The following is a 25,975-nucleotide window of genomic DNA, read 5'->3' as shown; positions in this document are numbered from 1 at the left end:
TTAAAAAAGAAATAAAATTAAAGTTAAAGTGGGAGTTCCAGTTCAAACCTTAATTACAGATTTATTGTTGGCATTACATCACATAAATATATAGTTACATTAATTGTATAATTGCTAAAAGGTTATTTTTTGTCCTTTATACTAGCCATATACTGTAAATTCTCACACTTTTTGAGTCACAATTTAAGCTGAGAACAGTTTGAACTAGATTTACAAACTCTCAACATAAAACTATGAAGACTTTGTTAAGGTTTCTCTGATTGTTCTCTGAAAAATAAATTAAGAATTTCCAAGACAGTTTATAATGTCTCACAATAATGATATGGGTGTTCAATTTAAAACACAGAGAAGAAGTTTAAATTTATCACAGCAAACTATTCAAATTGTGCCAGTTGTTAGCCCCTCAAGTAATCCCTAATAAACAGCATCATTTTAGTTGTCTTTAATGCATTTGAAATTATTTTATTCTATGATTTTAACTTAGATACTAAGGTAGACATAGAAAACACGATACATTATGCAAACATATTTTTTGTAACATAGTTCATGAATCAAAATAAGACAATGTTCAACTCTGGTTGTAATGAATAGAATCCAGGATCACATTGAAAAATCAACACTTTGCAAAGTGAAACTATCAATCTAAAAAACAAAACAATAAAGCCCTCTTTAACCAGTCCTCTGATGCTGGAAGCAAAATAACCAAATAACCAGGTTTCTCCTACATTTATGGATCTTCATGGATTAAAACTACAGATTTACCCTGGGATTATTGGACATCTTCACTGTCTGTGATCAATCTGAATGATTGTAGGGTAAGGGTAGAGACGTGAAAGGGCAAAGACGATCAAATGTGAAAACATGAACCTGAGTTTGTTTTGAAGAAAGCCCTAAACTGAAACGTGATCCGACTGACCTCATGCCTGTGTGCTGCACTGCACAAGAACATCTTGGGTTTGTTTTGCTGATGGTTTTGATGCGTCGATCCTGCAATCATCCAAGTAAACGACTAAATGGACGCAGTTACATCATTTGTTGTTTAAAATATTGAAGGAGCTCTGTTAACTTTAAAAATCAATCTTAATAAAGTACAATTTTTTTCTTTTTTGGAAAAAAAACCTCTTCTGTCACTGTTTTTTTTTAATGCAAAATTAGCATCTAATAAAAAGTTGTCATTAGCATAAACTATTTAAGTTAAAAATGCCATAAAGTTTACAGCTCAAATCAAAGTGTATTAATAACACGCTAATATATAAACATTACTGATGTTTTAAGCAGTTTCAAGCCCAATTTAGTTCTCATAGTCAGAAAAAGTGAGCAAAACAAGGCGACTGGAGATAAGACTTGGACCTTTTGGGGTCAGAAAGCTTGCTTGAGTGTCGTCTGTGGAGGAGGAGCATCAGTCGCTGGCTAATACCAGGATATGCAGCCCTCATCAAATGGCATGACTGTCATTTCTGAAATACAGCCTCAGTTTCAGTATGTTTGATACACTTTTAAATACATTTACTGACCCTTTTTGGTTTGCCAAATTACTTAATATAAATTCAAATCTCAGATGTAATTTTGTCCAAATTTTAACAGGAATCCGTGCTACAATAATGTTGCTGTAAATGTGTGTATTTTCAAGAAAAATGCAGCCAATTTAAATGTTTTTACTCTCTTCTGTCACAAACTGATAAGAGTCTGATAAGATTGGTAAGGTGTTTTTCTGCAGGTAGAAACTCAAACACTTTCAACGATTTCAACAATCTTGGTATCAACATGTTCAGCTCGTTCAGGACATAACTACTTGTTTTTTTGGTATTTATACAGTTTTGAAATATTGGGCAAAATATTCCTCTTAGGAAATGAATGAGAAAGTCTTCAAATTTCAGTATTTTAAGTAGATTAGCAACAAGCCTTTAAATCTATTCATGGGCTACGTTTTCAACTTTTAGAGTAATCTTTAAAAAATTGGAGTTTACGTAATATTTTAGCAACATGCTAACATTTTTTGGCTCACTTGATATCTTGTGGGGTTTTTTAGACTAATTTAGCTTCTATTTTAGCAACATGCTAACATTTTCAACTAATTAGTTTACTGAGAAATTTTAGGCAATTTTGGAGTTTAACTAGCATTTAAGCAGTGAGCTAGCTTTTTTTTTATTTTTTTAATTTTGCATCTACTGGGGTTTTTATGCTAATTTGGAGTTTACTTAATATTTTAGCAACAGGCTAATGTTTTTGGTTAATTTGGCATCTATTGAGGCTTTTTTATGCTAATTTAGAGTTTAGCTTCTATTTTAGTAAAAACTAATGTTTTTGACTAATTTAGTTTACTGAGGAATTTTAGGCTATTTAGGAGTTTAGCTAGTAATTAAGAAACTAACCAGATGTTTTGGCTAATTTGGCATCTACAAAGGTTTTTTGGGTTAATTTTGAGTTTAGCTTATAGCACACTCAAAATGTTTGCAAAAAATTTAAGCAATTTAAGGTCAACTTCAATTCTCATACATAGTTTTTAATGAAATTTCCAGTCTTTTAGCAAATTTAACATTTTGCAGATGGCTTTTGCTTTTTCAGCAAATCCCTTCAGCAGATAAAGTAAATTGCATCACCATTTTCAGCAAAAGCTTCAGCATCTTCAGTGACTACTTTCAGCAAAAAGCATTCACACTCGTGTTATTGCCGCTAATGCAACATTTCTAGTTTTAGTTAGTTTTTCTACTGATTTGTTCTTTATATCTCAACTTTATTTTTTATATAACAGCAATAAAGTCAAGCGTTTTAACACTGTGAGGTCATAGCCTTCGCTCGTATGTGTGTTTTTGTGTGCAAACAGCCCAAGTTTAGAGTGTGACAGTGGGGATGAAGACATACTGGGACACTCCTACCCCTCGTCCTTAAAGCACAGACCCATTCTGAGATCCAGCTCGGGAGAGGAGAGAGGCTCCTTTGACGCCTCACCGGATTTTAACCGCTCTCACTCTGACATCACACCCAAAACCACCAAGGTACATCCCTCTTCCACATGAGCTCAGTCTCCTCTGATGTCAGGTCCAGCTCTTCCATCAGGCATTTTTAAAAGCCTTTTGAGTAAAAAAGTATATATATTTCAAGTAAACCCCACTTTGCAGGGAGTCATTAAGAGATAAGCTCATTCTGTCAACAGCTCAATAGTGTGGACGAAAGGTCAGTTGGACTTGTTTGTGCTGGAGCTTTTGCTGTTTTTTTTATTTTACGTTTTCGTGAACTGAACTTGTGAACCTGTGTGCGTGACGTGTCTTTGTCTTCAGAGTTCAGAGGACCCTGAAGTTCGTCTGCGCTCGTACTCCTACTCCTCCCCCAAAGCTAAGCCCTCCCGACCCCTGCTCAACCGAGACTCGGCCATCACTGATCTAGAAGAAGGTGAGCGGCTCTTATTTTGTCCTCACTTGAATAGGCAAACAAGCCACACTTACCCAACGAATGTCATAAATCAACCAATGCTTTATGAAAAGTGTTCACGATGAGCCCCGCTCTGGTACAGCGCCGCTCACCTGTCGGTAACTGAAAGTCGTGCTTTATTCTGCGTAGGTGGTACGATCGGCAGCAGCGGTCGTTCTCTGCTTCAAGCTTTATCACTTTCTAAATCACTTTCTCGTCTCAACCAAGTTAGTAAGTACAAGGACGGTGTCAAATGACAGCTGCTGGTTAGCTGGTAGGTGTGAGGGCTCTCCTTCTCTCTCTGGGGGACCATCAGGAGCTGCACAGTTAAAGAGCAAATGTTGTGTCTTGAACTGTTTAAATAAAGACGTTGCTCAATAGTGTAAAAACCATATTTACTCGAAAAAAATCTTAAATTGTGCAGCTCTGTGATTCAATTCTTGGTGGTGAGTTAGAGACTACTGTCTGCTTTTCTTTCATCCAGTGATCAAAAGCAGACCTTTTTTTCACTCTTTGATTGTGTTTTCCCTTAATAATAAATTGGATTTCCAAAAACTATTTATATTTTGGGTAAAAGGCTTGGCAAGAACAAACTGAGGCTTTGGAAAAGTCCCAACTTGTGTGGATCATCTGAAGAAGGAGGTTTATTTTTTTTTTGTTTTGACACGCTTCCATTTGGCGCCGTGTCATTTCTGCTCTTAGCTTTTGTTTTTCCAGCTCTGCTGTCATCTGCTTTTCCGAGGCAGAGCTTTCTGGCGTTTCTTCTGTCTCTGTTGGGATTTTACTGGATCCAAATGTTCTCTCTGATCCCTGTATTTGTCTCCAGCTCGGTTGTAATGAACGGTGATGGTTTCTAATTACCTCTAAAGCACCTTTAATCGTACTGACATGAACGTCTTGGCCTAATCTTTTGTTTGTGACTGTTATTGTTCGTTGCAGAGCAGAGAGCGCTCAACCTGACTGAGACGCCCAGAGAAAAGAGGTGTGTCATCACATAAGCTCACATCTTGCTTAGATGTTCCTCCCTTTTTAGGCATCGCCGGTGCCTTAAACAACCTATATGTGTGTACACATCTCTTCAGCTTAAAACTGTGGTTGGGGGTGTATGACATATTTCCTGTCGCCAGTTTGAGGCCAGCGTATTCTTCTCTAATTGTAACCTCAAAAAAAACCTGGAGTAAACAGCGAAACTCTAAGCTTTCTAGGATGTCAAAACAACAAAAGATGGTTGCTAAATTCTAGACCACATCAGTGACACTGATTTTGTTTCATGCACATATTGTTGCATTTATGTTGAATATACATTTCTAACTGTTTTTCTGCTTTCTCATCCACCCATGTAACACATGCGGGCCCCTCATATACATTTTACAGGCTGTTTCATCTCATAAACTTCACACATTCATTTTTTGCTAAATGTCATAGAATAACACATTAGAAATCATAATAAAACAGTATAAATAGATGATAAATAATATTAACCCCTTCATGCCTATGTTTATTTCCAATTATATGTACAAAATGTTCTTTTTTTTAAATTAACCTATTGTGTAAGTAATCTCACAATAGTGATTTTCTTGCTCCTTTCCGTACGTTTTTTTGGCACGTAGAAACTCAATCACACTTTCAGCGATTTTAGTAATCTTCAACATGTTCAGCTCATTCAGGACATTACTGCTTGTATTTTTGGTATACATGAACTTTATAGTTTTTTTAATATATAGCAAAATATTCCCCATAGAAAATGAATGAGAAAGTTTTAACATTTAAGTAGATTATAAACAGCCCTTTAAATATATCCAAAGACTATGTTTTCATCATGTTTAGTAATTTTCAAAAGATTTGGAGTTTACTTAATATTATAGCAACATGCTAATGTTTTTGGCTAATTTGTTATCTACAGGGGTTTTTGGCTAATTTAGAGTTTAGCTTGTGTTTTAGCGACAGGCTAACATTTTTGACTAATTTAGTTTACTAAGGAATTTTAGGCAGTTTAGGAGTTTATCTAGTATTTATGCAGTGTGCTAGCTTTTTTGGCTAATTCGGCATCTGCTGAGGTTTTTAATGCTAATTTGTAGTTTACCTAATATTTTAGCAACATGCTAATGTTTTTGGCCAATTTGTTATCCAATTTAGCTAATTTAAAGTTTAGCTTGTATTTTAGCGACAGGCTAACATTTTTGACTAAGTTAGTTTACTGAGGAATTTTAGGCTATTTTGAAGTTTAGCTAGTTTTTAAGCAACAATCTATGACAATGAGCAAACTTTTGTTGGATAATTTGGAGTTTAGCTCATATTTAAGCACCACATTAAATGTTTTTGCAAAATTTGCATGTAATAGGGATTTTTAAGCAATTTTACTACACATTTTTTTTAGAAATGTTGGTCAACCTCAGCACTCTTTCATTGTTCTTCCAGTCTTTTAGCAAATTTAACATTTTGCAAATAGCTTTAGCATTTTCTGGAAATCCCTCAGCAATTAAAGTAAATTGCATCACCATTTTCAGCAAAAAGCTCCAGCATCTTCAGCAACTACTTTCAGCAAAAAGCATTGACACTAGCATTATTACAGGTAATGCAACATTTCTATTTTTAACATTGAGATTAAATCTCTTTTTCAAGGGAGGTGTCGGCCGAAAAGCATCACCACAAGAAAATACACATAAAACAATGAAGTAGTATTAAATTGCAATTAAAATTACTAGTATAACAATTATTATTCCACTCAAGGTGATTCTAAATGAAGTTCTGAATTTAAAGATCCACTGCGATGAAAATGGCATTTTTTGGTGTTTTTAACATGTTCTTGTGCTATTTTTCTGATGATGGAGGACATATAATAAGAAAATTAAGCAGAAAATTTCCTATTGATTGATTATTTATTTAATGCATGTCGAAAAAGAGCTTATTTGTGACGTAGAAAATACACTACAACCTCCCTGTCAACGATCCTGCCAGCAACTTGGAGGCAATTTCTTACTAAATCATACCACTCCACAGAAACTATGACCTAGAAGGTTTTTGGCTAAAAGTGGCATAATCATAATTTAAAAAAACACTGGAAATTCTTTTAAAATTGATCAAAAGCTGATCGGAGTGGGACTTTAAATGTATGTTACAAATTAGTGATGCACAGTGTGAAGGGGTTAAACATCTATCTCTATAAACTTAATTTTAGCTTTATATTTCTACTGAATTAAGCCTAAGTTTACTGAAATACTGTAGAGAACTTTGTTTCCAACAAAACTGTCAGGCCTGAGCTCTTTGTATCCATGCAGGATTTTGGGTTTCCGTAAGCGGGCCCAGTCAGCAGAAGAGGAGAGCAGCGCATCGCTCCAACATCTCACGCTCACAGAGTTCCTCAAAGAGTATGTCTCCATCATAAAGGCCTGGCGGACATGCATGTGTAGCTTGACTCATTCCAGTCTCGTCCATCTCCTTTAACCGCACAGACTCTTTGCATAAATAGATTCTGTTCTAACGTTCTGAGTCCAGACCGTTTTTGCATGTTTCTTTTCTTTGTCATTTTTTCCCTTCACCTACAAACTGAGCTCCATACATTGCTTTAAATAGCTGACACATCATTAATTGCATTTTGAGAGGAGCGTGCTAAAAATAGAAACTTCTAGAGTCCATAGTGACGTCCGAGCATGCCGAGCATGTTATAAAGAGTAATAATCTGTGGACCAGGGGTCCTGGAAGACCGAACATTCCCTCATTCCAGCATGACACCACTGTTCCTGATTAGTCAACTCTTCCAGTCGAGTAGAAGCACTAAAATAATGATCTGTTTGGTTTAAAGACAACACAAGTGGGGTTTAAATGCAGTAAAACAGAGGGTCACTGTTAAAGTTGTGGTGATGGTTATGTTTTTCTTTTTTAATGAAACGTGGTGCAGGATCGAGGATGAGGAGTGGGATAAATACATAATCCCTTCAAAAGTTGAGACAGAGAAGTATAAAGTGAGCCGGACCTTCAGCTTTCTGAAGAACAGGATGTCCAGCACTCGGAACAAGACCAAGGTGAGGCTGCGCTGCAGAAAATACACTTCCAACTGACGCAGGTTTCTCCATCATGTGGTAAAACATGACTAAAATCCCTGAAGTTGATCCAATAAACATTTTTTTGAGGTGTGGGCTTTGACTATACAGGGGCGGACTTATCATTAGGCAAAGGTAGGCGACTGCCTAGTGCCCCTGCACTCTCTGAGCTCAGGGGTCTGCAACCTGCGGCTCTGGACCCACATGTGGCTCTTTGACCCCTCTATTGGGGCTTTGTGGTTAAAGGAAAAAAAATTAAGTGTAACTGTAAAAAAGTATGTAAGTATTAAAAGTAAAAAAAAAAAAAAAAACTTGATTCAACTAATTTACAAACAGTTGAAGGACGTTATGTATCAGACACATTTTTGAGGGCCGGATTTTCTATTTTTCAACAAATTCCAGGATTTTAAGTGTTTGTAAAAAGAAATATCACAGAATTAGCTCTTATTTATTTTATTAGGTCTGTATTTTTTTGTCTGAAAATTGAAAATGTAATGATTTGCTGTATTGAAATGATCCTATGTGACACAGGATGTCTTTTATTTTGAAAGGAAGTTGTAAAATCTCTGACAAAAATGCTAAGCTATTTAAAGTTTTGAAAAAAAGTCTTAATTTTATTTTGCCAAAAAAAATCGCTTATAGTTATCATAATTGTAACTTTAATTTTCAACTGTCTTACTTTCCTGAAAAGTGAATAAGTCTTTGTGGCTCCTGTTGGGATGTTGTCAGTTAGAAATTCACCCAAATGGAATGTTTATCAAAACATTTGGATTCTTGACATATATTCTGTCTACCAGTGGACCAATAAAGAAGAAATTTGATGTTCTAACCCTGGAAAGAATAAAAAAAAAATAAGAAAAAAAATGCTAAGTCTGCCCCTGATTGTACATGAGAACTGGACTGAGTGACTCCTCCCCCCGGTGTTCCAAACAGGAAGTACCCACTGGGTCCAAGAAGCCAAACTCCTATAGACTTCTACTGAGAAATAAACATCTATTACTCAGTCATTCTATTTGTCAGAATAACCATTCTTGCTGTGAAACTTTTTTTGGTATGTTTTTGCTAATCCATATTTTTTCTTAATCATATTTAATTCTGAATTTAAGTAATGCATTGGCAGTTCAGATGTCTCATCTAAAGTATTTGGCCTCACATTGGCCATCAAATTTAGTGCAACCTCTTATTTTGCTGTAGGGGTGTGGCCTCCCAACAAGCTCACTCCGTATTGGTGAGATTGGTTGCCGTAGAAACAATGTCTCGGACCAATCGCTACTCATTGACACTGTCTGGTTCCAACATGGCGACGTTCGTGTCACAAAAAATTGAATGAATTGACTTAATTTGTTTGGAGCCATTTTCTATGGGTGATGTCACACTCACTCGGTCCAGTTCTTATATACATTCAGTGGTCGGGGGGCGGACTTCTAGATGGTCCTCGTAAAAGGTTTAACAGCTCTTTTAAAGATCAGGTCAGAATTCCTGTCCTGGGGTCCATTTGTCTGAGCTCGGTGCCTTTATTTGGCAGTAGAGAACTCCGTCTCGTCGGGCCAGCCTCAGCAACAACATACAGTAAAAATACTCTTCACCACATGAGATTCTGGAGCCAAAACACTTTCTGCTTCTAAAAGTTCTGTTGTGCAGAAAGGATGTTTTTCTGTGTTCAGAGGCACATAATGTACCTGCACCCCCCACCCCCTCTTAGACGTCCTGACAAAGTTTGATAAGAAAACAAACCCTCTTCCAGAGAGAAATCCTCCCGATGCCCCCTGAGGACAAAGCGCCATGACAGCAGCTGTCCTCATGGACTTCCTCAGAGTAAACAGAAAAGAGGCCCCTCTGTCTCAACAAACGTCCTTTTAACAGGTGTTTCGTAGCAAACGGAGGAATTTTTGTTGGTTTAAATGATAATCAAAGATCATATTCATGCATTTAAAATGAGTCTGACTTGTATTTCAGGTGAAAGGAAAAGACATGAAGGAAGGGAAGGAGAAGTCAGGAGCCGCTAACGGACACCAGTTTGTTCCCGTGTCTCAGCCGGCTCCGGCTCTCTGTGTGGGCTGTGACAAGCCGGTTTCTGGGAAGGAGCTGGTTCAGTGCTCCAGTAAGTGTTTTGCTGCTGCGTGATTGAACCGATCAGGGTTTGATTGACTGCTTTCGCTCGTGCTGCAGTTGCTCTGCTTATCAGCCGACATGAAGTCATTGTATTTCATTTTATGAGCTCAGCTCATGAAAAACAGATGAAATTGCTGCATTTTTTGTTTTTTTTTTTGGATAAAAAAATGTAATTCTCTCTCATCTCTTTATCCTCAGGCTGCTTCGTTAACGTCCATAAAAACTGCAGAGAGTCCGCTGCAGCTTGTGGAAAGGTAACCCTTAACTTTAAAGTCTACAGTACTGAGTGATTGTGCATTAAAGGAGCCATAACATGATTTTCTTAAGGCTTTCAGAGTGAACTATATCCATATATATGATCATATATTACATTTTTCACACTAAAAACTAATTATTTCTGACATATGAGTTATTTTTGTGATTTTTTTCTAGTGAGGATTAAACGGCATAATTCACTTAAATACTCGAAAAGTTGTTTTTTCTTTGTATATTTCCCTTTAATATAAAATGATAATAGTCATGTTTGATAAATGTCTAAAGTTGTTTAGATTTTTAATGAGATTTAAAGAAATTAAAACAATTCTAAAGGAACTGAAATGCAGCTTTCTGCATGAATGTGACCTAAATCTAAAGACACATTCCCAAAATATGTTGATCACTGAAGGTAAAAAAAGATGCTGGATTAGTTCATATCTACTATTATAATATTGATTTATTACAGCTTTAGATATTTAGAATCAAAACTGAAAAAATAAAGAAATTCTTCTCCAAAAAAAATGTTTTTTTGTGTGGATTCACGAGGAAATTCAGAATTCTGCTGGACACAAATGTAGTTTACATTTGATTATTGGAGACAGAGATATGCAGCAGTATATTTCATATTTTGACTTTTTTTTCTTCATCATGACAAAAATAGTTAGTTTCATTTATGTGCTTTTGTTTTTTTATTATAACGTTTCTGTCAGCACTTATTGGAGCCGTAACTTTGGGTCAGTCAATCTAATGTATTCATGGTTTCACACTGTTTATTGTGCCGGATGTTAAATTGACAGTTTAATATAAAAAAGATTGATGTTGTCAAAAATACTTTTTCTGATCCAAAGTGTCGAAATCTGAGCTTTATTTATTTGATCCATCTGAATCTCTAAAAAAAGAGGAAATATTGTTTCCTTTCATGTCAAGAAAAAGACTAATTGTATTTAAAATAAAAAGTCCTATTTCTGAATTAGTTTGCAAAAGAAACACAATGATGGTGTCATGTTTCATTTGATAATCAGACACATAAGTTAATTTTCTCTTTATAGCCTCTGAACCAAACTGTGTGTGTTTTTTTATTATCTTTAAGTCAGTAAATTAATCTAGAATGTAACGGAGAGTAATTTAGCCAAAAACTCAATATTTATTTAAATAAAGTCATTTGTTTTTTACTGAGCTCAGCCTCAGACTAATGCAATCAAATTAAGAGGGAATTTTTGAGCTGAGATGAATATTTCAACCTGGCGCTGTGTAACCACACGACTTTTCACCGTCTCTTTTTATCGACTCCAAACACAACAGTCCTTCACAGCTGTTTATGCTAGCATGTCTGCGTGTGTCCCTCTAGAAGCTGCAGCCGGAGAGGAATGCAGCGTTGGTGAAAAACAAGACCATGTCTCTCCCTCACAGTGAGTACAGTACAGTATCCCCTTCTCCCAAGTGCTGCTTTCTGATTCATTTAGTTCTCACCTGCCCTCTTTTGTTCCGGAGGGGATCAAAAAAGGCACCACCTCCCTCCCTGCATGCTTTCCAGTTAAATTTCAATCCGTCTCAGTGGGGGATCTGGCCTGGATTGTGTTTTTGAGCATGTTTGGGTTTTTTTCCCAGTAGTAGAAGAATGACACACTTTACTATTTGACAGAAGTCCCCTCGTTGTTGTGATTTAGCTGCTGTTAATTACAGAAGACATTCAAATAAAGGTAAAGGTATGTACTTAAAGAAGATACAGAAATCTGAGTGAACAATTATTTCTTTTGAACTTCCAGACTCGATCAAGGAAAACTCCGTTTTCTCCTCGTCTTCCTCCTCCCCTTCTTCAATGTCAACAAGAGAAAAAAGAGAAGCAGTCGGCCATTTTTCCAAAAGCTTGTCCTTGTCTGTAGATAGCAGGTAAGGAGCAATTCTGTAGTCAACTGCAGCTATTAATTATTAAAAGAAGCATTCATTAAAGACCTACCTTTTGGTGTTGTTGACATGTTCTTGTAACATTTTTCTCGTGATAGAGAACACGTATGTGGAAAGTTAAGCTTAAAATTGCATTTCTTTGTACAGTTTTTCAAAAAACATTTTTGTCTGCTCTTGATTGGGTGTAAGGGGCTGTAAGCTACCAGGTGAGAGTGTAAACAGAGAGCTCTCAGTTATGGGTGATGGGAAGGGGGGAGTTCTGTGGTAGCGGTTCCCCCCCACAACTCAGAGGCAAATTTCTGATGATCTACTGCGGAAACTATGACCAAGAAAACGATACTTGCTTTTGGATTTTGGCTAAAAACAGCCTAATCATCATTAAAAGACCTCCAGAAACGCTTTGAAAATAAATCAAAAGATGTTCAGAGTGAGTCCTTAACTATTTTCTCCACTTGTATTTTGTTTTAGACATTTTTAAAACCTCTTTTGATTATGTTACTTGTTACAGTGACCAAGTTGCCTTTGAAGAAACTGGTCTGAAATAAGTTATTCTTTGTCTTATTGATCATCAGAGAAGATAAGTTCCTCTGGTTTAACTGATCAAGGGTTAAAAATGTTTGAATTAAAAACCCACTGGTTTAAAAAAAAGCATAGAAAACATCTGAAACTGAAACATTGTTCTTAAATTTACCAAAATTTGTATTTTCAAGAATTGAAGGTTATTTTGCAAACTTTCAAAATATAAATAACTAAACCACAAAAAAATGTTGGATTTAAAGAGATGTGGTGTTAAAGCTTCAGTAAGCCTGTTTGTACTGAATATAATAGAGAAGAGGTGTCAAACTCAATCGCACAAGGGGCCAAAATCCAAAACACAATTAGGTCGCAGGATGAACAGGATAAACATTTATTGAACATTCTAAAACTACATTTTTAACACTTTAAAACAGCAACTTTTTAACGTAATTATGAACTAGATATATCTGCGATAATGCTAGTGTGAATGCTGTAAGCTGAATTTGGCTGCTGAAGATGCTGAAATTGATAGCTAAAAACACTAAAGCTAATAGCTGAAAACGCTAAAGCTTATAACCAGCTAAAAATATTAGCTTAAATTAGCCAAAACAGCTAGCATGTAGCTGAAATATTAGCTAAACTCCAAAATAGCGTAAAACAATTTTAGTAAATGAAAAAACAGTCCAAAAACCTAGCATAATATGAATTTTTTAAACTTTAAAACTGTAACTTTTTAACATAATTATGAATAATAAAAAGGCAGGGATATTATTCCAAATATAAATCAACTTAAACCTTAAATATCTTTTTATATTTTACTCTCCATAAAAATATGTTTTGTCAAAATGATACAAGTTAGAAATCGAGCCATTAATAACAATTAAATAAAATGATCTGAAGGGCCGGATTTAATTACCTGGAGGGCCGGATCCGGCCCCCGGGCCTTGACTTTGACACATGTGCCCATAGACCATATATATAAAAACTTTAATTGTACTCTATTTTGTTGCATAAAAGTATTTTAAAGTTTCCCATTCAGGTCAGATTCATGTCACTGACTTAGGTCTACATACAAAAACCAGCCAAGTGTGTCTCCATCCGACTATTTCCATAATTCTTCTGTTTTTAGATCATACTCCACAGTTGTGCTCTAACACATTTCCAGAGGCTCATGTTTAGGTCTGTGTGTTTTGTTGGTCAGCAGAGGACTGAGTGACGTCGCAGAGGCGGACAGCGAGTGCAGCATGGCAGCTTTCCTGAGCAGTTCACTGTCTGAGGAGGGGTCACAAGTCACCTCCCCCTCCACCGACCTGCCAATCAGCACGCAGGGTGAGGCGCATTATGTCCTAAAAGGTTCTAGGAAGCATCAGTGATTCTGATGAGATCTGTTGCTCTTTATTCCTGCAGATCCAGTTGACGCTCCTGTACTGAGTGAGCTGTCGGCCGATCAGCTGGGACTTGATGCCGAGTCGTGGAGTCTCGCCGTCACTCGGGACTTTTGCAGGAAACTCGACAGACGCACCATCAAACGGCAGGATGTTATTTATGGTGGGACCTCGCTTGATTTCATCTCTTTGTTTTGTTTTTTATTCATATGGATGAACTAATCGTTAGTTATGTTATTGAGATGAAAATTAATAATGTAATAACTTAAATGACGATGATGATCAATGTTTATTTGCAACTTCACCAGTTTACTGTACATGAAGGAGTTCCAGATCACCAAGAAGTCCATTAAATATGAGACCAAAAAGGTTTTTCTATAATGTTTGACTTTAGAACTAAACTATGTAGTGTCTCAGCGCCCTTAAAGGGGCAATACGATTTTACATACATTTAAATGATCATATATTACCTTTGGAACACTAAAAAATTAATTATTTATGAAATATGAGTCATTTTTGTGGACTGTTTTCATGCCAGGAAGTAAAACGATCTCTGAGGCTCCGCCTTTCGCTCTCAGAGGGTGCCGCCCATTTCATGTTGTCAAACTAAAGCAATACTTGTCAGTGTGTCATCCACGAAAAAAAAACATAAATTAAAAAAAAATATATATATATATGTATACTGTGAAGCTCGGGTGTTTATCCCCAAAATGCAGCACAGACAGAACGGTGATGGCTTATGGGTTCATTTTTGCTGTGAAATTCGGTCAAAAAATGGTCAAAACACCAAATGAGCATTTCAAGATTTATTGAAATGATGACGTATAATCTCTGTATCATAAATCCTCTTCGCTTTCATCCATGTACTGTTCTGCCGTTGCTCAATAGTCCTTGTTTAAACCAGTTCTCCCAATTCTTTGCTCGCTTTTCCTCCAGGAAATAGTCTGCTCCCTTTCTCCTCCCGTCTTCCCGATATCCCCGTCTACTTGCGCCATTCCCGGACACATTTAGGATTCATCTCAACATGTGGAGAACACGTACAAAGTTTGAACACTAAACCGAATGAGCGATTCTTGGCCAGCTGCACAAGCTGATCCCCACGAGCTTGAGCTGCTAGCTTTGTGGAGAAAGGGTTTGTGTTAGCCAGGGGGCGGAGCATACTCCTCCTGAAAGGGTCGGATCGTGAGGACCCACATCACATTTAAAATTCAATTTTTGAGTTTTTCTTTATTCAAATTTTTGTGAATCTGGATCAAACAAAAAATACAATTTAAAAGAGATTGTATTTGTGATGTAGAAAATTCTTAGCTCCTCCCACAAGCTGCTCACTCTTCTCCATTCTCATAAATCGCTCCAAAATTGCTCGCCATTTATGTTGTAGCACTAATATAGGTTGTGGATGTGTAAGTGGCTGTAAGCTAGTGGGAAATAGTGTAAACAGAGAGCTCTCAGTTATGGGCGATGGTAAAGGGGTTGGGGTTGCTCTGAGGCAACAGTCCCACCCACAACTCAGAGGCAAATTTCTAATGAACTATTGCCGCTCTGTAGAAATTGTCATAGAAAACAACATTTTTTTTTGCTGAAAACGAAATAATCCTAATTAAGATACCAATGGAAACACTTTGATCGCAGTAAGTCTTTAAAACGCAATAATTTTGTATTAAAACAAGATAAATATACCAGAGGAGCCTCCATTGGGGGCAACTTAATACTATTATCTCATGCAGGAGAAAAAAATTAAAATAATTTTCTTTTTTTTAGCACTTTCATCTGTGGCTTTAAACAGAAACCTTTCCCACAATCCTCTTTGGCTGCCCTTCCTGTAGAGCTGATGCAGACAGAGCTGCACCACATCCAGACTCTGACGGTCATGTCGGAGGTCTTCCGGAGGGGCATGCTGGAGCAGCTGCAGCTGGACTTGGACTGCGTGGCGCGGATCTTCCCGTGCCTGGACCCGCTGCTGCTGTTCCACAGAAACCTCTTCCGAACTCTGCAGGAGCGCCGTCACGCGTCGTCGCATCCCGAGAACTCGCAGAATTACCTCATCCATCAAATTGGCGACATACTTCTTCAGCAGGTTGGTGGAACTAATTGTGGGTTTATTAATTCAAAACGAGCATTTTTAGACTGAATTCTGAGGATGTTGCTCAGTTTTCAGATGAGAATGCAGAGAAGATGAAGCAGCTGTATGGAGAGTTCTGCAGTCACCACATTGAGGCTGTGAATGTTTTCAAGGAGCTCCAGCAGCAAAACAAAAAACTTCAAAACTTTGTTCGAGTAAGTTCCCAGAATGACACTTTTTTAGTACTTTTTAAAGTTCTTTCTTATTAAGCAGCCAGTCTTGTGTTTTTTTTGTTTTGTTTTTTTTTCCCGCGCAGCAACAAAGCAATAACTCTCTTGTCAGACGAAGAGAGGTCCCAGAATTCATCCTACTGGTCACTCAACGCATCACCAAGTATCCTGTGCTGCTGGAGAGGATTTTACAGCACACCCAGGGTAACTCTGTTCTCCTGGATTCCTGCAAAAGGAAAACACGTTTATAAATAAATAAAAATCTGATGCTCGGTTTGAACTGCAGCAGATCATCCTGATCATGTCAGTCTGAATTGCTGCCACGTGATTGGCTGAGTGCATAATTACATGTAATATTATTATATTATTTAGAATTATTTTTAAATTATAAATACAAAATTATATAGAGAGAGAGAGAGAGAGGGAGAGAGAGAGAGAGAGAGAGAGAGAGAGAGAGAGAGAGAGAGAGAGATTTATAGTAATATGCATTTTATTAGATTAACATACATTAATTTACATTTTTCCAGCTCAGTGGCCTTGTGGTAGAGTGTCCGCCCTCAGACTGGAAGGTCATGAGTTCAAATCTATGGTTGAGTCATACCAAAGACATTAAGGGGTTGGATTTTGGGGCTAAACCACCAAATGGTTCCTGAGCACAGCTGTGTCTGCAGCTCACCGCTCCCCCGGGGGAGGGGTCAAATGTAGAGATTGTAGAAATTTCACACAACTTTAAATACATATTACCCTTGTGTAACAATTCAATTATTCATGTTTATTTGAAAGTGAGTGGGGGAAAGGAAACTGTATTCTGTTTTTTTTACTCCTTGCTCTTTAGTTTTTATCAAAGTTGCGGTTTAATTTACAAAACTTTTACTGTTGTAGTGAAGAAAAAATAATGATCTAAATCCTGGTGATGACTCTTGATGCTGTTCTTTGTGCTCACAGAGGAAAGTCAAGATCACCTGGACTTATCAAAGGCTCTGGCACAGATCCGAGACATCATCGCAGGAGTGGACCTGACTGTCAATAAGTATGAGAAATGTCAGGAGCTGCAGGAAGTTCTCACCAGGCTGGATATCAAGAGCTTTGCCAAACTCAAGAACGGGAAAGTTTTCCGCAAACAGGATCTGCACAGCAAACACAGGAACCTTCAACACAAAGGGCTGGTCTTCTGGAAAACGGCCACAGGGCGGCTAAAAGGTGTGAAAACATCATCCGAGTGTCTTTTCTCTGTCGATTTGAAAACAGTTTACATGTAAATCTTCCCTTTCTTTTTTAGACACTTTGGCTCTTTTACTCACGGATGTTCTGGTTTTCTTACAAGAGAAAGACCAGCGCTTTATATTTGCCTCTGTGGTAAGCTTCAGACGTCAGAGCCACATGTTTAAAGCTTCTCATCCCTGAACTACGGTGGCCCTGAAGGGCAATTCACCACACCAATCATTTGACGCAAAAGCATATTAAAGGTCACAGCGATAATAAAAAAACAACATTACTATTCAGAAATTAAAACAAAACTTCCAAAAGTAAGAAGAAATACAAATGAAATGTTTCAGAAAACAAAAGTAATTTCCAGAAATTAAAATTAAATGAAACACAATAAGAAAATGTAAAACCTCATTGATTGGTTGATGACGTTTGAGTCGTTTTAAATGTGTCTCCAACATACGTTTTATGATCAGTACGGAGCACATCCAGCATCGCTTTATGCTGAATAACTTTCGACTGACATGATGAACAAACATCATCATCCAATCAGTGATATCCGGTAGTATCTACCTTCTCCGCTTTCTTGATGTGTTTCCTGTTTAACATTTCATTTTGATTTCTGGATATAACTTTTGTTTTTCAAAACATTTCATTTATATTTTATTAAAAATTTGTTTGAAATTTGATTCTCAGTATAAAAACAACCTGTTGATATTAATAAGATGATTATTTTACATACTTGCTCAATTTTTTTTACAAATTGTAAACATCACTATTGAAGGCTACAATTTATCCATAATAAGTGGGTAAAAAATTCAAACACATAAGTACATTTTAAATAATTTGACCCTTTTGTAATTAAACACATCCACAATTATTTTTTCAAGTTTCCGGAATTCTTGTTTTGATTTCTAAATGTTGTTTTTTTTTTTGGTTATGATCTTAAATATGTTTTTGCGTCAAGTGATTTGTTGGTGTAAATTGCACTTCCAGGCCACCGTACTGAACCGATTGTTATGGATCTTCTTCTCCAGGACCAAAAGCCTCCAGTGATCCCTCTGCAGAAGCTCATCGTTCGAGAAGTAGCCAATGAGGAACGAGGAATGTTCCTTATCTCTGCCTCCTCAGCGGGGCCGGAGATGTACGAGGTTCACACCAGCACCAGAGAGGAGAGGAATGCATGGATGAGGCACATCCGGCAGGCCGTGGAGAGGTGTGTGTGCACATCAGGACTCCACTGTTTGTTTAGCTGGTTAATGTGTGGTAATGTTTGTGTTACTCATTATCTAACCTACTGCCCTACGTGGCAGCTGTCCTGAGGAAGAAGAGGAGGAGGAGCGAAACACTGAGACCGAGGAAGCCAGACAAGCTGCAGAAGTGAGAATTCAGAAAATAAACAAGTTCCAGGGTAAGACCAACAAATCTGCAGTAACTCCTCTCCACAAACCAAACAAGTCCTCACCGTGGCGCCCTCGCCTCTGCAGATGCCCTGTTTGGACAGGACCAGCGGATCTTCCACAGCTTGGAGGAGAAGCTGCAGCTTTATGCCGAGCTCACCGAGCTGACCCTTCCTTCTCCAGAGGCTGCACCACATCGCCCCCTACTGGTGCAGCCAACACAAGTCAGCGACGGCGAGACGCCACGTCAGGCCTCCAGTCTGCTCACAGCAGCTCTCAGAGAAGGTCAGGAAGCTGCTGCACGGCATTTTTATGAGCTTAATTATGTTCAGGGATAGAAACACGTCGCTTTGTTCTTAAAAACACATCAAATCTGATGATTCTCAGGCTTTTTGTTGGGGCGGGTGATGAGAAAAAAGTCACTTTTAATCAGAGAATTTGTGTTTTCACTAAACATCATTTCTGAACTATAAGTGTTGACAATGCAGCTTCTTATTGGTGAAATGTTCTGGTGTAATATTACAGTAGAAAGCAGTGTCCAAAGCTGACACTGCAGCTTAATTTATGACATGCAGGCTAGATTTCTGGAACCGTAGCTTGAAGTGCAGGAAGTTTCTTGGAAATCTTCAGTTCCCGGAATTTTTTAGATTTGTACGACAGGGATTTTCCTCCCCAACAGACCAACTAACGGGTAAAACACAGCACCTTTATGAGCACGTTGGTTCAGTTTGTCCCTTAGTTTTATGTTTTCAATCTACCTCTTGTGCCTTTTTTAAATTTTACTTGAGTTTGGGCTTCATTTGTGGATCATTTCTCGTTTAATTGGGAAAATATACATTTTTTCACTAGCAAAACTATAAATATTTACTGTAATCTGTGACTATCCGGGATGTACCCCGCCTTTGTCCAACAGTGATCTGGATGGGTTCTGGTGACTCCAAAAGGGATTCGATGGGTTAAAAGCAGAGGTTTTTAAAACTTTAAAAATGTAACTTTTTAAAATTACTATAGATAAAAACAAGCAGGAATAATCACTATTCATTTTTGTGCCATAAGTTGTATATCCATTCATTTTTTGCTAAATGAACCGTCATTTTTAGCCATTTTCTTTCAGAAAAATCCAAACTAAGCTAATCCACACCAGCAAACGCTACTTTCTTTGTAACCATGGTAACACAATCCTCCCACATGATTTTCAAAATGATGAAACATTCACCTGACACTTCTCTGTCGGACCACAAATTCATTTTACAGTCAGAGTTTGATTAAATGACATCCTGACTATATAATCTAGGATTTCCACCTTTGTTTAATCTGTTCATCCCAGTTTGCCACACCCTCGTTTTTTTAAATAGAAAGTTTATTTCTATTTTTCAGTCGCACTCACTTATTTGTTTTTCCTGGTGTAGCGGAGAACCTTATCAACGTCCTCCAGACTCGAAATGGTTTCTCAACTCAGAGTCAGAGCTCTCCTGTTGGCGACGGCTGCAGCTACAGCAGCGTTCAGGAGTCTCCCTCTGAGCGTGAGTCATTTTTCACCGCCGTTTGATTCGCTCTGATGCGAGTGGGTATGACATGTGCTCCCTCCTGACCTTTACAGCAGATTATCTGAGCACGCTCAGTATGAGCTCCACTTCTCTTGGATCCGACAGTGAGTCAGCAGGGCTGGATAACGTGTCCTGGAGTCCAGCGTCCGAGTTCAGAAAAGCAGACAAAGGGACGCTACTAAAGGTTTGTTCACTTTAGAGACAAACAATCCATATTTCATCATAATCTGCTGGGTGAACATTGTGTTCTGCAGGTGGCAGAGAGTGTCCAGAACTTGACTCAGCTTCTCTACAGCCTGCAGGTGAGGAGAGACATAAAACAAATCATTTATAAATAAAAAAATGAATGTTTTAATCTATCAATGATCAGTTTTCTAAAGGACAATGTTGCTGGTTCAAATGGATCAAATTAACGGCAATATATGTAAGGAATTAGAAGAATTTTACAACAAACTGGACTTAAATAATATCTCATTTTAATAAATTTAAGCTTCTCTCTTGTCAAAGGAATTAAGAAGTCGATTATTTTATTTTATTTTTTTTTTGCAGGCAGCTGTGACTTTCCAGGACAGCTGTTATGAAGTTTATAAACTTCTTTTGTTGGATGGAGAAAAGCATCAGCTTCGAAACTTCGCCTCTCTTCAAAACTCTTTGGTATTTAAAAAAAAAAAAAGTACAATTTTGTCTACTTTCAAGAGAGTTTTTTTTTTTTTTTTAATCTGTTTCCTTTTACCCAGGAACAGGAGAAGCAGAAGAATACTGACAAGATGAAAGAAGAGAAGAAGAGTATAGAGAGGAAGAAAGAAGAGGTGGATGAGGTGCAGAAGCTTCATGCCAAACTGAAACAGGAGCAGCTGCGCTGGGACAAAGAGTGTTCGGCCCGAGAAAGGCAACAGGTGAGCCTCATCTGTAGCTTCTTCAGAGTGAGTCACAGCTTTCTGTTTCCATTAAAAATCAGGTTTTTAACATGTTCTTGTGGCATTTTTCTCAAGATTAAAACCACTTCTTACTCAAATTGTGGTGGAGGAGTATAATAAAAAACGGGCCAGTCTCCTTGCTCCGCTCCATTCTGATGCATCCAGTTGGAGACAAATAAATCCATTTTCCTCGTTCGAGTTGGCATCTGGCTCTAAATTGTGGGGCTGGGTGTCTCTGGTGTTGCTCACCGTTTTTGTCGCACCTCTAATGTTAGCTAGAGGTTGTGAGGGACTGTAAGCTAGCTGGAGAGAGTGTAAACAAAGAGATGATGGGAAGTGAAGGCAAGCTCACTCCACTCAAAAGTCCCGCCCACAACTCGGAGGCAAATATCTGATGATTTCTGATTGTTGGAAAATAAATCAAAAGATGATCGGAGTGGGCTAAAAGAACATTAGCAGCTCATATGTTAAGCTATGATGTTCATTACATTCTTGTAAAACAGTCACACAAAATACATATAGTGTAAAACTTTATGATTATTTCACATTTTAACAAACATTTTTTGGTAAGTTCAGATTTTTGTTCCCATTCTGTGTTTTCTGACCAGATGTTTTCACACAAATAAGCTTCTCCAATATTTATTTCTTTTTCTTTTTCAATTTTTTTCATTTCTACAATAAAAACTAAACATTAAAACAAAACAAATATTTTCTGCAGGGGAAATAAAAGGGAGCAGAATGAAGAAAAACATATTTTTCTGCTCCTGTTGCATTCATACATTCAACAAAACACAAAAACTACATCTATGGACTCTTAAAATAAACATTGAAAACAATGGAGAATAACATCAAACACTATAGAATGTATAAGTATCTTTTTTTACTTTTTTCACACTAGTACAGTCATTTAATAACAAAGTCAAGTTTTAAAACGTTCTTTAACAATGATTATGCTCTTTTTAACCAAAATCAAAAAATCTTTTGTCGTTTTCTAGGACAGTTTCTGCAAAGTGAGAGCAGTTCGATTAGAAATTTGGCTCCAAGTTGTGGCCGAGATTGTTTGCGTGGAGCAACCCCGCCCCCTCTTCCCCTCTCAATTACTGAGAGCTCTCTGATTACATGTTCTCCTGCTAGCTTACACCCCCAACCTAACATTACCAGCGCAGCAAAAGCAGCGAGCGATATTGGAGCTATCCAGCCGAGGATTTTTGAGCCAGATTCAAGCTCAGACGAGGTTAATGTCCGCAAGTGGATGCATCAGAATGGAGCAGAGCAGGGAGCTGTGGCCCGTCCAGGATGCAATCTTTTAAAAAATTGCACAAAAATCCACAAAGAACAAAATGTCAAAGGACCCTAAAATGCTTTCCTAGTTATATTAATGAAGTAAAACCACTAATACCAGAGAAATGTTCAAATATCCCATTTTTGAAGTGATGACTATTTAAACTTCTGCGCAGAGCGAGCAGGAGGTTGTGCTGGAGCATCGAGAGCAGCAGTGTTTTCTGGAGACGGAGCGTCTGCGCTGCGAGCGTGAGCAGCTGGAGGCGCAGCTGCTGGAGTATCAGCAAAACCTGGACAGACTCAAAGAGGGCCAGAGGAGCGTGGAACTGGAGAGGAAGAAGATCGAGACCCAGCAGAGGCTGCTTCAGACCTGGAGACACAGTCGCCAGAGCAGCCTGCCCGTTACAATACCACTGGATGGGTACAAGGTAGAAACGGGTTCTCATTTTGGTAGGGGTGTAACGATAAATGGATTTATATTCCTACCGTCCGACCAGATCGAGATGTCTGAGGCAATCGAATCAACATAAATCATTATAAAATTATGGAGAGAATATAGGTTTGTGTGTACGTAATTCTTGATTTGTGTGTAACTTTAGATTTTTGTGTGCGTAATGCTTGATTTGTAGTTCATACAATATTTTGTTTTCTAACTGTGTACTTGCAATTGACTATTCACATGTACAAAAACTATAAAATACAATGTACACATGCACAACTCAAAATCACAGCAGATGAAAACTAACTACACATGTAAATCTTTAAAAGAGTTTGCACTAACTGTCTGAAACATGCACACAAAAACAGCATCTATGCACAAATCTGATGTCACGTCTTCAAGTTTTGTGAGTAAATGATGCATTTAAATGCAGCTAGAATGCTGGGTCATCAGAGTTTTCTTAGCAGTCGCTTCGGACTTAGATTGTGAATAAAATTTGGTGAAAACTTGATAATTTACCGCTTTCTTTAACAGATACGCCCCAATAAATAATTCTAAATGTGTAATTAAATATACATGGGCTATGTTTTAATATTTAGTCATTTTCAAAAAAATTTAAGTTTATCTAATTTTTTTCTTCCTATTTTTCTTTAGCTTTTTTGGCATCTACTGATGTTTTTATCCTAATTTGGAGCAATGAACTTGCTTTTTTGGCTAATTTGTATCTACTGATTTGTTATGCTAATTTGTAGGGGTGTGTATTGGCAATCACAAGACTGTACCAAAACAAATTTTCCCTTCTTTTAAGAGTATGACTTGAATTGAATTTACCTGAATTTTAATGTATTTCTTTGTAACAAAATTGTCAAATACACGTTATTTAATGATCACAGCATTAAGCACACCAGCTGCATCTCATATACAAGTTGCTTTTATCCAGAAATTCATGCTGCTTTTCTTTTGGCTAATTTGTTATCTACTGAGGTTTTTTAGGCTAATCTAGACTTTAGCTTCTATTTTAGCAACACGCTAACATTTTTGACTAGTTTAGTTAACTAAATTAATTACCAAGGAATTTTAGACTATTTTGGAGATAGTATTTAAGCAACGAGCTAGCTTTTTTGGCTAATTTGGCATCTACTGAGGTTTTTTATGCCAACTTAGAGTTTAGCTAATATTTTAGCAACAGGCTAACATTTTTCACTAATTTAGTTCACAAAGGGAATTTAGCTATTTTGGAGTATAGCTAGTATTTAAGCAATGAACTATCTTTTTTTGGCTAATTTGGCATCTACTGAGGGTTTTTTGGGGCTAATTTGGAGTTTAGCTTAAATTTAAGCAACAACATTTTTTTGCAAAATTTGCATTCATTAAGGTTTGCTGTTTTTTTTTTTTTTTAGCAATTTTACTACAAATATTTCAGAAATGTAGGTTAACTTCAGCACTCCCTCATAGTTCTTTAATGAAATTTCAAGTCTTTTAGCAAATTTAACTTTTTCCAATAAGCTTTTATGCTTTTTAAGCAGTTCCCGTCAGCAATGAAAGTAAATTGCGCCACCATTTTTAGCAAAAAGCTTCAGCATCTTCAGTAAGTACTTTTACCAGTAAAGCATTCACACTAGTTTTATCACAGGTAATGCAACTTTTCTAGTTTTACAAGAAGCTCAAGGAATTTAAAAAACTTCACCTGCACTGATCAGTACTCAGATATTTACTCTATCTCTGAGTCACACTGGTTGAATTTTTTTGGATCGTTCAAAATAAATTGACTCATATCGTCAACCACAAATTATGACATGAATCAACTCGTTAAAATGAATCCCTACATTTAGTTTTAAATGACTGAAAATTGGAAAAGAAGATTCTTTGGTAACGAGTTTTTTTGGTTGGTTCCAGATGTGCAATCACAGCCGCACCGGTAGCCTGGATGGCAGCTGCTCTGTCTACAAAAACGAGGCGGCCTTACTCGCCTCTCTGCAGCAGAACCACCATCCGACCAACAACAACCAGCATCAGCACGCGCTCCTGATGCAGAGGCGGAACCAGGACGGCCCGCCTCACAGCTCCAGCTACCCCTCCGGCTCCAGCCTGAGCGCCAGCCTCTACAACAGCCTCAACACCCTCCTCAGCCAGGCCCACAGCAAACAGCCCCCGGATAGCCGCCCCCGCCCCCCCGCCGAGCCCCTCCACCCGTTCGGCAGCAGGGCGTCCACACAACCCCACAACGGTGAGTCCTCTCGCCCGTCTCCGTCCTCCTTTGTGATCCAATCTTGAAGATTTCTGTTGCTCCGTGTAGATCTTCACCTGCAGCCGGACGCGCAACCTCCCAGCCCCTGGAGGTCAGAGGTCACAGGACTTTTTAAGGACGACTTCTTTTCCTCCGCACCCCTTCTCCAACCGCCGGCTTACCTCTCTCTTGAAGGACAAATCGGAGACGAAGTAGAAGAGGAGAACGTCGTCTACCTCTGAGAGTCCTTCAGATTTTAACCCTTTTACGCCAGTTTTATCTTTAACTTTTCAACCGTGAACACGATCAACGTCGTTCTGGTAGATTCTGAAGGAGAAAAGCGGCGTGAGCCGCTTTTCTCCTTCAGAATCTACCAGAACGACGCTGATCGTTTTTATCGTTAAAAAGTTACATAAGTTAAAGATTTTGTGTTTTAGCGTCACGGATGTTAAAGGGTTAAAAAAAACATTGGTCTGTGTGCGTGCTTTTACGTCTACCATTGTGCCTTTTTCATTCCTCTTTTCAAAGCCAGCTCTTTTTTATTTGATATTATTTCGTTCTGTTAATATGTCTTTCTGACGCACTTGTGTGGTACTCGTGTTTCAAACACTTTAAATGAAAGAATTCATGAATGCTCCTTGAGCACTTAAAAATATATTTAAAAATATCCAAATAAGACTCACCCGGTGGTCTAAAGAGAGTTCTCGTCCCTTTTTATGCTTTTTCATAGATGGAATCAGCAAAGATGGACTTTTACTGCCATAATTGTATCATTTTGATAGATTGTTGAATGACAGGCTACCTATGCACACTTTACTGGAAGAGGGTCTTATATAAATATGTTCTTTATTTTATCACTGAAGTGCCAAAGATCTTGCTGTCCGATAATGATTTTCTGTATAAAAAAAAAAAAAAAAAAAGTGGCTTTTTTTCCTGATAATTTATTACATAATGATTGCTTCATGCACTGCAGCTATTAATAATATTTGAATTATCCTGTCATATTAATATTTTGTATATAAAAGTGTTGTGGCTAACGTCATTT

General features: G+C 37.7%; 1 protein-coding gene across 8 annotated transcripts in view; it reads left to right on the top strand.

The window, feature by feature from the left end:
- The window catches only part of LOC112148548 (rho guanine nucleotide exchange factor 28), a 61,021-nt gene extending 35,054 nt beyond the window's left edge, over positions 1 to 25,967 (top strand). For 5 of the 8 annotated variants that reach the window (XM_036213419.1, XM_024275751.2, XM_036213424.1 and 2 more), the window contains 27 exons: positions 2,825 to 2,996; positions 3,279 to 3,390; positions 3,559 to 3,639; positions 4,348 to 4,390; positions 7,307 to 7,430; positions 9,405 to 9,549; positions 9,759 to 9,814; positions 11,164 to 11,224; positions 11,582 to 11,705; positions 13,438 to 13,565; positions 13,644 to 13,784; positions 15,448 to 15,698; positions 15,773 to 15,898; positions 16,000 to 16,117; positions 16,859 to 17,113; positions 17,193 to 17,269; positions 18,157 to 18,335; positions 18,433 to 18,530; positions 18,607 to 18,804; positions 19,929 to 20,042; positions 20,120 to 20,250; positions 20,321 to 20,368; positions 20,616 to 20,720; positions 20,804 to 20,962; positions 22,441 to 22,692; positions 24,600 to 24,930; positions 25,000 to 25,967. In XM_036213419.1, the coding sequence (XP_036069312.1) occupies positions 2,825 to 2,996; positions 3,279 to 3,390; positions 3,559 to 3,639; positions 4,348 to 4,390; positions 7,307 to 7,430; positions 9,405 to 9,549; positions 9,759 to 9,814; positions 11,164 to 11,224; positions 11,582 to 11,705; positions 13,438 to 13,565; positions 13,644 to 13,784; positions 15,448 to 15,698; positions 15,773 to 15,898; positions 16,000 to 16,117; positions 16,859 to 17,113; positions 17,193 to 17,269; positions 18,157 to 18,335; positions 18,433 to 18,530; positions 18,607 to 18,804; positions 19,929 to 20,042; positions 20,120 to 20,250; positions 20,321 to 20,368; positions 20,616 to 20,720; positions 20,804 to 20,962; positions 22,441 to 22,692; positions 24,600 to 24,930; positions 25,000 to 25,172 (3,802 nt within the window). In that variant the 3' untranslated portion in view covers positions 25,173 to 25,967. The remainder of the gene's footprint in view (positions 1 to 2,824; positions 2,997 to 3,278; positions 3,391 to 3,558; positions 3,640 to 4,347; positions 4,391 to 7,306; positions 7,431 to 9,404; positions 9,550 to 9,758; positions 9,815 to 11,163; positions 11,225 to 11,581; positions 11,706 to 13,437; positions 13,566 to 13,643; positions 13,785 to 15,447; positions 15,699 to 15,772; positions 15,899 to 15,999; positions 16,118 to 16,858; positions 17,114 to 17,192; positions 17,270 to 18,156; positions 18,336 to 18,432; positions 18,531 to 18,606; positions 18,805 to 19,928; positions 20,043 to 20,119; positions 20,251 to 20,320; positions 20,369 to 20,615; positions 20,721 to 20,803; positions 20,963 to 22,440; positions 22,693 to 24,599; positions 24,931 to 24,999) is intronic. The other 3 variants (XM_036213421.1, XM_036213420.1, XM_036213422.1) reach the window with 3 other exon arrangements.
- Positions 25,968 to 25,975: the final 8 nt, after the last annotated feature.

Source organism: Oryzias melastigma, linkage group LG9, assembly GCF_002922805.2.
Source record: "Oryzias melastigma strain HK-1 linkage group LG9, ASM292280v2, whole genome shotgun sequence".
Lineage (NCBI taxonomy): Eukaryota > Metazoa > Chordata > Actinopteri > Beloniformes > Adrianichthyidae > Oryzias > Oryzias melastigma.
Note: the sequence above shows the minus strand (reverse complement) of the source record. Positions and strands in the feature narration are given on the sequence as shown.